This window comes from Pithys albifrons, chromosome 2 (assembly GCF_047495875.1).
Source record: "Pithys albifrons albifrons isolate INPA30051 chromosome 2, PitAlb_v1, whole genome shotgun sequence".
Classification (NCBI taxonomy): domain Eukaryota; kingdom Metazoa; phylum Chordata; class Aves; order Passeriformes; family Thamnophilidae; genus Pithys; species Pithys albifrons.
The window spans coordinates 118,392,473-118,406,423 of record NC_092459.1 but is presented as its reverse complement, the minus strand read 5'-3'; the positions used below and the strand labels follow the sequence as shown (position 1 = coordinate 118,406,423).

At 51.4% G+C, this 13,951-nt stretch overlaps 1 protein-coding gene across 1 annotated transcript in view; it reads right to left on the bottom strand.

Annotated features, from left to right (window-relative positions):
* RALGAPA2 (Ral GTPase activating protein catalytic subunit alpha 2) overlaps window positions 1-13,951 on the bottom strand; it is a 99,866-nt gene that overhangs the window by 3,894 nt on the left and 82,021 nt on the right. Inside the window, exon 38 of the mRNA XM_071547582.1 lies at window positions 6,741-6,862. Within this exon, the coding sequence (XP_071403683.1) occupies window positions 6,741-6,862 (122 nt within the window). The remainder of the gene's footprint in view (window positions 1-6,740; window positions 6,863-13,951) is intronic.

The following is a 13,951-nucleotide window of genomic DNA, read 5'->3' as shown; positions in this document are numbered from 1 at the left end:
AGCGCAGGGATGCAGAGCCACATAAACTCCCCAGAGGTGGGAGGTCCCTGAGTGTGCCAACCCTGCTGCGGAGTCACACACCTGCAGAGGGGACACGGGAGCAACTGGGCAGGGGCCTCTCACACGGGGCCTGGGGAGGGGGGCCTGAGCTTTTAAAATTGTTCCTGGCAGGAGAGGATCAAAAATGGACTTAGGAATACAAATTAAAAACCACTTTCAATGAAATTATCTTGTGGGAAGCTAGAGAGAGAGATGGCTTATTGCATCTTAAATCTACCAGACAAAACAAACCTGGCTCCTTGCAGCCCGCTCTGCCTCGCCAGGACAGGTGCTCCAGGAATGACCTTTTAGCCATTTCTCTCCTCTTTCAGCAGCTGAACAGCCCTGAAAGCAAGTTTGGGTCTTCATGACCAGTAAGGATCCTCAACCTTTGCACTTGAGAAGACCCATGAAGTTTTCACATGGGTTGTGACCTGTTCCAACCCCTTGTTAACCTGCCGGCCAGGACAAGTCTGTGGAAATCTTTTTTTTCCCTTCCCAGTAAATGTAAAGGTAATAAAATTCCAGAGAGAATCATTGTAGTAAATCTGCTCAGCATTCCTGCTTCCCACTGCCAAGGACAGGCACCAAGTACACTGTAAGCAGCACCCTGATGAGTCTGCGTGGACGAAATCACCGATAACTGAAGCAGTGGCTGCCTTATCAAAGCCACACATCCTGCAGCGCTGTAAGTGAAGCAGTAACAGCATCTCAAACTACAGGTTAATCAGGGCCAGAACCAACCCCAAACCAGCACTCAGTTTCCAGCAGGGAGTGCCTGGCCCTGTCACAGGCTCAGCCTTGATGGTTTGAGTGATTTGGAAATAAACCCTAAATGTATACATCGAAGTTTAATTAGTCGTGACTCGGAGCAGCCGCTAATTAGTTGTGCACGGGCGGCCTCAGGCTCAGCCAGGGAGGCCCTGGTGAGACTGGGGGTTCTGTGGGTGTCCCAGGTCGGGCAGCCCAAGCCCAGCCCGCAGCCACAGCCGGCTCTGCTCTGGCTCTCTGTGGCTGCAGAGCCCCTGCCCCAGAGCAGAGGAGGAAACATGCAAAGGGGCCACATTGCCTGGAGCCTTCTCTGAGCTGACAGCTCGAGCAGCTGGAGCTGTCACCTGGCAGAAGAGACGGGCCTGTCAAGCTTGTATTTTCTCGCATCCCAGCACTGATTGCTCGGAGAAGCCCTCCCTCACTGCCTCCTCTCCCAGAGATCGTAGCTGGGGGAGCTCCCTCTGAGTCAATCAATTCCATGGAAAAGGGAGGGCCCCGGCTGAGAGCCCTGACATGCCCCTTCCCCGCTGGAGATCCCAAGGGAACACCGGGCTTGAGGGAGAAGCAGCCCAGCACCTGCCCAGCCTCAGGGACAGGTCTGTGCTGCCCACCCTCCTCGGTGCTGGGCACAGGGGACACGGCCCTGGTGCCCAGAGCAGGGGGCTGCTGCTTTGCAGGGAGCTGCAAAGGAAGGATGCACCTTCCTCAGGGCCCTGCAGGGATCCAGACCCTCCTGAGCCAGGCCTGGGCTCCCAAACACCAGCCTGTTCAGCCACAGGAGCTACAGGGGGACAGAGCTGCTGCCCCAACCACTTGTGTTAACTGTGACACTGCCAGACCGTTCCTGCCCCTCACAGGGACACCAGTGCAGCAGTTCTGTGGATGAGGGGCAGGGAAGCCATGGAGGGAACACTGATAAACACAGAGCACAGGGCAAGGAGCAGCTCCTGAATCTGATGGTGCTGCCCTGGGAGCACCCAAGGGCACAGGCTGGGACAGAGGCTCCACAATTACCTGGATTAAACAGAGAGGAGAAGCCAGACAGGTGCCTGTGCCTCCTCCTGAATACTCCTCACAGGGAAGGAGGAAGAAGAGAAAGCCAAATCCTGCCTCCTGTGGTAACTCTCCTGCCTCCTCTGCTCTAGTTCCCTCAGCTTTCCCTCTCTGTTCACTGTCTGGACAACTCTCCCCATGGCAGCACCGGTGCTGCCCCAGTTCCCTCTCACCTGCTGAGCACCAATTCCCAGACCATGCAGGGGTCCATGTCCTCGATTCCCTGTCCTTGTCCCCACACGGCGTGCCCTGCCCTGGCCCAGGAGGGTCAACCCACAGCCCCCAGTGCCAGCCCGTGCCAGCGCTGCCTCCTCTCCCATGCTCCGAGTCAGCCAAGTCAGGAATTTCCTAAGTCCCAGTTACCAGAAATTAATTGTTCAGCTTCAGGGAACACTGACACATGGTTCAAACCTGCCCCTCGGCACACGCCACACGTGCTGGGATATCATGGCACAGCTACTCAGTGTCAGATGGGTATTTTTTAATATTCCCCCCAAACAGGCAAAAATATTACATAGACAGAACCTGGAGATTCTTGGTGTTCCACCTCTACACAGATCTGACAAAACACCCAACAGAGCTTCAAGCAAAATGACAACAAAAAAAACCCAAAGTAAAAAAACAACCAGAAAACCCACACCAAAGCAAAAGGAATCCTTGCTGACCGTTACAAAGAGCATCAATCTGTTAAGGCAACAGCTACTCTGAGTTTGGTTTTGTTTCTGTCAAAAATACATTTTCAATCTACATGTCCAATTGAAATACTCCTTTTGCTTTGAAGTGGGAAAGATAAAGCTCAGCGCTGAGCAAAAAGTGGTTTCAAATAAACCAGAGCTTGTTCGTTGTATATTCAAGTGTTTTCTACAGGAACTTTATGCATGTAAAAGTCCAGAGACAAAAGAAAAGCATGTGTCACCTTTCCAACAAAAAGGCTGCAAAATCTCGGGTTTATGTAAATCAGCAGGCACAGCTCCCTGGGCTTTAAAACCAGGGAATGCTGAAACCCTCTATAGTTCCTCAACTCAAGTGTTGCTCCTGGGCAATGCCATAATATTCATTAAAGAATCCATTTATCAACAGATACCACATGTCCGAGTTTTCCAGCACAGTTTTCCTGACACTCCACTGAAAAGGATGTTTTAAAAACATTAACCTGGAACACAAGAATCCGAGATGCTTTCCCTGCCCATTCCCCAATATCCATTAGCAACCCCAAAACCCCAGGTTTACACTATATCCTCCCCGATAACGTTGAGCATTGTGCTTTATTTTCCAAGTCATTAGCATGCACAAGAATGACCTCATGGTGAACAGATGCACTTGGATATGGCAGTGATTAGATCAGTCCTCTCAGCAGTCAAGTGTGCCCGTTCCCATTAACCCTTGGAGCGCCGGCGGCAGCTCCGGCTTCCCTGCAAACAGAAACTGCCCCTCGAGTACAGACCCCTCCGACAGAATCCTTCTGTGCTGGGCAAACGGCGACCAGCGAGTTGCCCTGGAATAGCCAGGCACTTCCACTTCCTCGGGGTGTTGAACACCACGCTTGTGGCTGCTGATCCTGCCTGAGAAAAGCCCCAAACCCCGAGGAACCCCTTTGAGCTGCAAAGCCAAAGTCGGGGCACTGCTCTGTCCGTGTTTCTGCTCCAGCTTCACCATTTGTTAAACAACACACAAGTATTTTGTTGAATAACTGTTTCTGGGTTTGGCTGAGGGAGCAAGAGCAGCAGCTTAAAGCCCGTCCTCTAAAAGGAGAGAAATCTGCAGAGGGAAAGGATGAGAATAATTCAATAGTGTTGGATTACTGAGGATTTCCTGGGCTGCCTCTCAGACCCAGCCTAATTAAAATACAGCATGTAATGCACCAGTTTAACAACAAAGGGCCGTATTCCCAGCTTTTGTTCCTAATCTGCACATCCCCTAAATGAGTTCAGGGCTGGCCATTCTGCCTCCCCGTCTGCGCTTCCAGCGCTGAGGATACCCAGGGCTCTCTGAGAGCCGCGCAGGGAGTTTAAGGCTCTGTGCCTGGAAACAGCAACACAGATCAACTGGACAATTTTCCTGCAGAAAATGCAGCACCTGCAAGACTTCTGGTGACAGGGAGACTGAGCCACATCCCACCTGAGTCTGAGGGACACATCCCCTGGGGCAGCATCAGAAAATGCAAAGACATCCAGCTCAAATCATTAGATAATGGTTAGCAACACTCCAGTGATGTGTGTCACCAAGAGCTGCGTGTTCAATTCTATTAATGGTCCTGATTTCTTCTTATAACTACTGAGAACAAGCTTCATTTTAATAAAAAGGACACTCCTTGACCCTTCTGCTGCCCATGTGTATTCAGAGTGCTGACAGGATCACACTTGAGTGGCATTAAGAACCAGCTCAGAGGAGAATTAATCTTACATTTATTTACCTGAGGAGTTTCTACTGGGCAGGGTTAGCAGCACCAGCTGGCTTGTCACCTGTGCCAGCTCCATGGATCCCAAGGATCATCAAGGCTGGAAGGGATCGTCATCAAACCCAGCCCCCAAACCAGCACCACCATCAACACCCCTGAAACACATCCCCGAGTGCCACATCCAGTCGCCTCCTGTGCACTTCTAGAGACAGGGACTCCAGCAGCTCCCTGGGCAGCCTATGCCAGCACCTCACTACTCTTTCAGGGAATTTTGGTTTTCATTTATTGCTCTCTGAGTAATTTTTTCAGTTTAAAAATAGAAATTCCCTTGTTACATGGAGAGAAATGCCAGCCGTGCTCCTAAGCAGCAGACAGGTGGGTGGTGCAGGTGCAGGGCAGGTGAGGCTCGGCCTGGAGCAGGTCTGGCTGCCCGTGGCACAGGGGCACAGGCTGCGTGCTGGGAACAGCTCCTGAGCTCCAGGGCTGCATCCAGCCTCCCCTCCCACCGCTGGGAGCATCTGATGGAAAACACATCCCAATGGCCATGGCTGGCACTGTCCTTGCTCATCACTGACTGAACGTGCAGGTGGGTCAGTGGGTACCGTGAGGAGACTCCCTGAAGCAGAGATGCTGACACCAGAATGCAGGGCTGGCCCCCAGTTCCTGAGTGGGAAATCAATGCTGGGGCTCAGAAGTCCAAACATTGGGACCTGACTGGGGCAGGTTTTACAATGAACAGCAATTAAAATAATGAAATTATAAAACCAGACCCAAGGTACTCGTGATTTAACAGGGTTCGGAAAACCTCACCTACTGGGAAACACTTTAGCCATGTCTGGCACACAAAGCATAACCCAGCCGTGAGCGAGCAGCACTGCAGCCACATTTGTACACAACCAGAGCACTGTGTGCTCGAAAAAACATGAAAAAGGAACACAATTATGCACAGAGCAAAACATTTTAAATAGCTCAATATATCTACATTTCTATTTGCTGATATGTCACCAGATAAACGATTCAAGTGCTAACAACCAACCCTGGGCACGCGCTGCGGTCCCATTGAAATGGGCCATGGTTTTGTCTCAGACTTTTGGCAGAGTGTATAAAAGAATTTAATGCACAGCTGTTCTACTTTTTAATGTAGGAAACATTAATCAAAGCTTTAAGTTATAAGCTTTCCTAGCGTTGTTTAGTATTCCAGTTCAGCAGAGATCAATAGATCCATCCCGTGTTCCCTGACGCCTCTCCAGGACGCAGAGGCGCGATTATGTAAATGCCCGGCTCCCTCCTCCTGCCAGCGCTTATCTGCACAGCCTTCTGCCTGCTGCTCCTGGCCACCACTGCCCGGCCCAACAGGCCTCTTATCTCCTCACAAAGCTCCGGGCGCGCCAGGAGCGGAGCCAGCAACGCCACACAATGCTGCGCGGCTGGGCTTATTCCTAAGTGATTTATTTGAGCAAATTTAATTTCTTCCTTCAATGTTTCAGTTTAGATGGAAGATATCTGCTAACAAGTCAGGCTAAAGAGAAATAGAGCAGATGTCCTGCAACGTTTATACAGGTTGGAAATAATCTATTCAGCAATCCAAAAGAGAAGCAGGGAATGATTAGAAAGTGCCAGTGTCACCCTATGAGTGTCAACAATGGATTAAGGAATCTTTGTTAGAGAGTCCAGCACATGTTGACCAGATACCTTCTGGAGGCTGGAAAAAACACATCCTCAGGGCACTAGAAATCCACATTTCAGAGCCAAAGGTCCCTTTCAGAAGAGGTTCACTTAAATGCAATCGAACCAGCCAGGCAGCGATTTGTGCCTCACTGACCACACACTAACCTGAATCTCCACAGGGCACACAAGGAATAAATTCCCAGAGTTTGGCACTATGTTGTCACCTCTCGGCAGGGCTGATGAATGACAAGCACACGTGTACCAGGTACACCCACAGGTCCGTTCAGACCCCCAGAAAAGCTCCAGGCCAGGTGCTGGGGGCAGCCTGCCCTGCACTGAAGGGCAGCACCCACATCCCCACCAGCACCCCGTTCCTGCGTGCCTTGTGCATTAATCCCTGACCCTGGTAGCTCAGCAGCATAATCCCCATTTAGCATTAGCAGCAGCTTCCCCTGTGAGCAACTATTTTTGATAAGTGAGCCCCGATTCAGGCCTCGCTTTTGAACAACATATTCCCAGCTCAGCAAGAACCCCGAGTCCTGAATGAGCCGGAGCCCATCACTGCGAGAAAGTTCATTAACCCCGCCGGAGTTGGGGGTTAACAGGATAGCTGAAGAAAGGAGCACAGTGAATAGCTCTGATGCAAAACAAATTAAAATGAATGTCATCATTCCTTTTGATATTCATTAGTTGATTCAGGGGAAGAATGGTCTTCTTAAATTTGCAAGCATTTATCTACAAAAAACAGGTGTACATCTGCTGCTCAAGTGCTTCTTGGGGCCACAGAGAAGAATAACGTGCAGAGACTCACCAGTTCCACCGAGGGAGTAGCTGGGAGAGGGAGAAAAGACCTGAGCGGCAAAATCCTCAAACGTCATCAGCTCTTTGTGGTTCTGGACGATCGCCTCGAGGTACAGAGCTCTCTCCTCGTAGCTGCGACGGCCCGTTAAGGAAATGTATGTGCAGAACTCCAGGCTGCCCCACGCTGTCCCCAGCCCCTCAGCCCCACATCCACACCGAGCAGGATGGAATGGGGAGGGACTGCCCAACAGTTCTGAATGGGAGCAGTGAGGAGGGGACACACTTCAGGGCTGGAAATTGAGGGTTAAACCTCTGAGCTTCATGACTGAAAAGTCGCGACTTGGATGCTACTTGAGGGTAAGAGCAAACCCCAGACTGCAGCTTTCCAAAACCAAAACCCACCGTCACACACAGGCTGTGGCACCATGGGAAGCTCCTGGCACCCAGTATTCCTGTTCCAGTGACTAGAAAAGTGACTAGATTGGAGAAATGAGCTTTGGGATCAGCCCCCCCTCACATTTGTTTGATCATTGGACTTCTCAAAAGAAATAACCCTCAATAAACACAATTCTGAAAGCTTGGCAGTTGTATTTAGGGCAGGTGCTGGAAGGTGCAACCTTATGCATCCCAAATAAACAAGGCACATTGGACAAACCCAGCCCACAACTTGCAAGCATTATGGCCTGCATAATGCAGACAACAAAGCCAGCTAACATGGAGACTATTGCCTTTTAATTAAAACTCGGCAACCTGGAACACACAGCATTCAAATGTGTAATCAAAAACCAGTCACCAATAAAACTTACAAGCGTAACAAGCTGAAGCAACTTTCCAGCTGTCTTAATAGGACCCCTGCTTGCGGCAGCCTTTCACAGCAGAGAAAGCAAATCTTCCCCTTTTGTGTGCAGCTTCTGTCTGCTCAGAAGGTGAATCATACACTTCCAATAACAGGATAACGCTTGGGACAAATCTACAATGGGCTGGAGAGCCTCACGTATGACTTTATGAATTACGGCTCGCAGGAGCCAGGATGACATCTCATTCTCCATTTCCTCAGTGAAAACAAAAGTTTTCAGCGCCTCATTGTACTTCTGTTACGGGGAAATGCACTCGAGCTCTGCAAGGCTGTTCAGTGGGAGCAAAGGCCAAGCTGAATTTCGAAATTAGGAGCAGGAGAATAACACCAGTGACAACAGAATGCAGGTGAGGGTATTTAGAATTGAAAAGCATTACTAATTAATATTGAAGTGCCATTTGTGACTTGCAGTACATTAACAAACCCACTCTGAAACAGCATTAAAAAACCAACAGAGTAAAGCAGTGCTTAAACCCAGGAGACGATGGCATAGTGTCGACCTTGAGGGAACTAAGCAAAGCACATCTTCATTGCCCACGAGTTCCTGCAGGCGTGGTGGCAACAAAAGAAAGAGAAAGAAAAGAAGATTTTTGCTTTTAATGCTTGCAAAGGACGATTGATACGTGGTAAATCTCTTACAAACTTCCCGTTGAAGCCTGGAGAAAGCAAATCAATAGCCAGCATTTCAGCGTTTGCACCTGCTGACAGCGTTATTTGCTCAGTTTTGCTCCGTTCGCGAAGACCCGGAGAACACATTCCTGCCAGCGCCAGCCCGCAGCGTGCGGGGCTGCCTCCCCATTATGGGCTGAACTCCTGATGACTCTTGTTAATGAATAGGCTGCCAAACTTCCTCGGAGAGGAGGCACACGCCTGGGCCCTATTCTAAAGGGACTGACGGATGCCATTCACTGCTCATTATGGAGATGCCGATTCCTCGGCGCGCGGCTGTTGCCAGGGCTGTGCGGAGCAGCGGGGCGCGGGGGCTGCGCGGCCGGCTGGCCCACGGCCCCTCCGACACGGCGCTGGCACGTGCTGGCGCAGCGGGAGCAGGCCCAGGCGTGACAAATTGCTGAAAGGGCTCGGCGACACCGGGGGCTGCCGGCCACCTGAGCCTGCGGCCGGCCGGCAGCCCCGATTCGTCGGCCGGGGCTGCGCGTGGAACCGACGGGAACCGCGCGGGAGACCGAGAGGCTTTTCACGCTCTGCCCGATAATGCCCCGCTGGGCAAGGAACGGCCCCGCGCATCTCACACATCAGCACACCCAACACGCCACGGGCTGTGCCGCCTCGCGTAAATGCTACACGGACAGACGCGGGGAGGACACGCTGACCAGGCTGGCTTCGCACCCGCTAAAATCCTATTCGTGAGCTGGAGATGCCCCTCGCCACACAAAAGACTGGGCAAAACCAGTGGGGCACCCAGCTGGGCAGCTGCAGGAGGGGCAGCTGAGGAGCAACACCCCTGCCGTGCTGGTGCCAAGGTGCGCAGAGCCTGCAGAGCCACAGCGGCCCCGGAGGAGGATCCCAACGCAGCGCTCCTCTGGGTCGACTGGAAAGCCAGAAGGGCGGTGCGGATCTCCCCATCCCGGCGAGGCTGGTGCTGCACACACCGGCGCTCCCGGTGTCCCTCCCGGGCTCCAGAGCAGGAGGCAGCACAGTGGCTCACCCCTGCCATGTGGGCAGCGAGCGGGATGCCCGTGCTCGTCTTTACTTACAGCTTAATCAAAAAGAACTAAATTACTTTAGGAAAATGAAATGAAACCTGCCATCTCTGTTTCATTACATTCTCAGACTGGGGAGAACAGTTGGGATTTACTATAATAAAGTCAACTACAATCTTACGAAGTTTAGGAATTTTAATGTGGAGGCGTCATGAATAAGCTGTAAAGAACCCTCTGAAAAACACTTCCATCCAGTTAAAAAAGGCCACCAGAAGTTTCCCGTTTGTCCCCCTGCAGGAACACATCCATCCCAGGAATCCCTGGAGCAACAGTTCTGTCAGAGCTGCACCACATAAACGTGCTGTGCCCTTAGCCTGAGCCAGCCACGAAATGTCACTGACACACACAGGTTACATTACCCTGAACTCTGTCCCGCCTCCTGCCCGCTTTGGGCACAGCCCACCTGACACGCAGGTGCCCTCAACACTGAGCAGCATTTAGGTGGAGTGCCACGTAAGATGCTGGTTTAAAAGTGCAACCCCTGGATCAGCAAAGCCCCCTCCCCAGCTCAGGGCAGCGCCCTGGGCTGAGCAGGCCCAGGAGGGAGCCCCCCGTGCCGGGCTGGCTTTCCCAGAGCAGCCTCAGGGCGCAAGGGCTGCAGGGACACAAATCTCGGCTGCTGGGCCTGGCTGCGGAGGGCGGGCTGTGATCTTGAACCCCACCCCGGCGCAAAGCTGGACAGCTGGCAGCCCTGATTAACTAAGCCCCCAGTTATCTGGAGGTTTGGAGCGTCCCCGGAGATCCTCAGATAAATGGAGTCATACCAGACCCTTGAAGGAGCTGATCAAAAGCTCCTCTTTTAATATGTACGGCAATTTGACCCACCCCTCCATGACTGCATTATTTTACATTTTGCTTCTGCCAAGGCAAAACTCCAGGGCAAAATGTTTTAAACAGGCACAAACTGGGGTTTTTTTCATTTCCTATGAAATAATGACATTGAGAGCCATGACAAGGTGTGAATTATTGATCATGAATACATAAAAACTGTGGAAGGCAGGAATTTAGCTATTTGGATACAGCAATGAAATCTCAGTATTTATTTGAATATTATGTGCTTTTAGAAGTGTTTTATCAGTATATCAATTATTTTAACATTTCAATCACACAATAAAGGCTGTTTGAAAAAACCTCCAATGTGAAATTACCTATTTGCAATAAAACACATAATCTTACTGTAGGATAACCTGCAAAGTTCTGTGGTGAAATACACAGGACCTTCCACATGGAGAAAGCAAAGCACACAAAAGGCAGAAGCTTTTGCAAATTCCCTGGAGAGGCAGGTACAGCCAGCAATGGTTCTCACCCCCCAGCACCACTGCTCCATTTAACACAGAGCCAGTTGCAGACACACAGTTTAAAACAAAGACTGAAAACCCTGTGGTCTGGGTTCTGCAGGTGACTGAGCCATCCTGGGGTCAGGATCTGCCCAGCATTTCCTTCTCTGCACATACACACATTAAACCAGAACTTACTGCCTGTTTACAAACAGGGAATACAGAAGGTGATTATTTGTCAATAGCAGGTCCTGAAAATGTAGAAGTTTTATTTATTAACCTTAACTGTGCTGACCTCAAGCAGAATCCTCAGGGCTCCATCCCTGCTGATGGCAATGGCCAGCAAGTCCTTCCCCGTTTTCATTTTATTTGAAAATAAAAACATTTTGGCAGCATTTATATACTTTCAACAACACATGGAAACAACAGTGCATTCTCCTGATGCACGGGCAGATAAAAGACAGACGTGTTTGTGGACAGGCCAGGGGAGAGCTGACTGGCTGCTCTCCACAGACTGCAGTCCATGCCAATACCACAGGGCACCAGTCCCGGGACTGGCACCCAACCACTGGGTCCAGGGAGAGCACATGCTCCAGTGCCTGCTCCCCCAGCTCCAGAGGGACTGCCGAGGCCGTTAATACTGACTGTTGGCATGAACCTACCACAACTTCCATCTGTGATGTGCATCTCACCCGAAGAAGGGCTTTCAGGGCATCTGGCCAGTGGACAAGCTGAAAGTATAGAGGTAGACAGCTCCTTCCAGCTCATCAGACAGCAAGGCTGTCTCCATGTCCACATGCCAATTCCTTCTCCCACCCAACTAGGGAGACTTGCCGAAAATCTTTGAACTTGCTGTTCACTGCAAAAACATCTATTTCAGTTGCCTCCTGGCTTGTATCACAGGGACCAAAGATGGTTCCACACAAAGGGGTTTGCTCCTGACACCATGACAGTGGTTTAGAAAACAAACAAGAACATAAATGTTTGGGACTTACCAAAGCAGAATAAAGCTGGGACCATAAAATTGAGGTTAGCAGAGATGAGTTGGCAGATGACCTTTCTGCACCTAATTGTCCTCCCCAGCTCTGCACAGGATGGAGTTACTGTGCGAGGTGCGAGGCAATTTCGGTGTGAAACTCAATCTGCTTGACTGGGCTCACCATTGTTTATGGTCTAGTGACTGTTGCATGAATTTCACTGAGAACTTTTGGGGGAATTTTAGTAACATATATCCTTCATTGAACAGGTGCAATTAAATTTTACCTGTCAGCAACCGCAGACTTGTGTGCTTTTTATAACCCAGGCATCTGAGATGCAAACTCTGCAGTGATGCATGACTTAAATCGGCCCATGTAACACTCGAGACACGTGTGAGCCAGGGCTGTGCCACCAACGGGTCTGTGGGAGCTGGGCCCCCTCTGCAGCCCCCACCACAGCCATCTGTCCGTGCTGCAGCCAGGGGAGCCAGGGCTCCATGCACTCCCTCAGCGGAGCAGGGCCAGCCTGTGCCAGGGCTGCTGTTCCTCCTCCTTATCCAAAACAGGCAGATGATCCTCTGCTGCCAGAACTAAGAGCTCATCCCCTCCACGGCATAATTTTCTGCTGCTCTGCCACCCCTCCATGCACAATCGCAGAGACAGGCTGTGCTGGGGAGCCTAGAGGGAGATGGCTGGAGTCCAGAACACTCTGGTGTGCAAGAGACACAACTCCCCCTGAAAATGAGAGGTATGGAGAGGTTTGCAAATGGGTCCTTCGTTTGTGGAGCGTTTGCCCAGTGCCTGGGCAGCGTGCCTGGAGCTCTGCCACCTCCCTCCCCACAGCAGGGCCTGGGTCTCTGCACAGGACTACACAAGAACCTCAGTGCTGACTGATGGAGGTGGGCCTCAGATGCCACAAGGCCCATGTCTCTCCAAGTCACAGCATTTCCCACCGTGGTCCCCTTGCAGATGGTCGCCATTAATTGCTTTAAAGAGGAACGTGCAACACAACAACAACAGAAACACGTTTCACACGGTTCCAAAGCCTCTCCGTGGAAATCAAGCAGTGTAAGAGCAAAGCCATACTGAAGGTGCCCTGAGGCAAAAGGCTGCAGCTCACGCCTGTCTGTGTGGATGGAGCCCCGTGCCGGCTCTTGGCTGCCGGTGCTGTTGGGCAGCACGTGGCCCAAGGTGTGCCGCGAGCACCCGTCTGGCAGAGACACTCGCCTGCCGCTCTGGGATAGCTGGAATATGTGGCACATTAGTCATGCCAAGTGCTTCAGGGGAGAATTTTGCATTTATTATGAATAAGGCAGAAAACAAGCTTTCATCTTAATTTCCTGGCGCTGCTGCTGGCGGGCGGCCCCCGGGAGCAGCCACACGTACCGTCACAGAGCAGGAGCGAGGGGGCACCAGGGCACTGCCCTGCTCCAACACAATGCTGTGCCCTCCTGGCACCCAGAGCTTTCTGATTCCCCCACTGAATACCTGCAATGCTCTGCTCCCAGGCAGTCCTGTCTGTACAGAGAATAAAACAGCTGGCACAGCCCCTCATCCCCTTCCTTAACTTTGTTCTCGTTGTGTGTGTTCCTCAGCAGTGACAACCAACCACACCACACACAGCTGTGCCTAAAACACGGCACTGTACCTTCTGCATGGCACAGCTCTGCCCATCCAAGGTCCAGCCAGACACTGCACTCTGTGCTTATCACTGTACTGATAAGGCTTTGATGAAAATATTTCAATTGACTGCCCTGATGACATCATGGCCTGTCACCAGTTCGAGCAGCAGGAGCCCTGACTAGTAACTCAACAGGGCACACAAAGGCCTAACACCAAGAAGCTGTTTCTGAAGGAGTTCTGTGCTGCAAGACCTACCATGACATCAGTGGCACCAGTTTCTGGCCAGCAAATTAGGGCCATGATTCCCCCCATATATGTTTCCTTTACACTCAGTAGTTCCCTGCTCAGTCTTGAGATAAAGAGACAGGAGCTGTCCAGGGAGTCACCTTCCCAGTGCCCAAGAGCAGAGATGTTGAGGTCCTCTCTCCTGAGGCTGCTGAGGTGAGTTATTTTTCATCTGTTTCCTCTGAAAAAGTAGTTTTTGTCCGAGGGAAATAATGTGGAAGTAGAAAAGATGGGTGGGAGAGTCGCAGAAAGGGGAGCACTGAGAAGATGTGCTGCAGACAGGGATGGCCCTTCCCAAGACCCTCAACAGGAGCAGAGCCTTTGCCTGTGAAAGGGACTTGCTGTCCTGCAGCACCCTGGCTGTGCAGGGCTCACAGCAGAGACAAATCCCTGGGTCCCGTTTGCAGGGATCATTCCAGCACCGTGCCCTCCCGTTATCAGTGTCTGCACAGCTGCCCACGCTGCTGTTCTGCAATTATCTG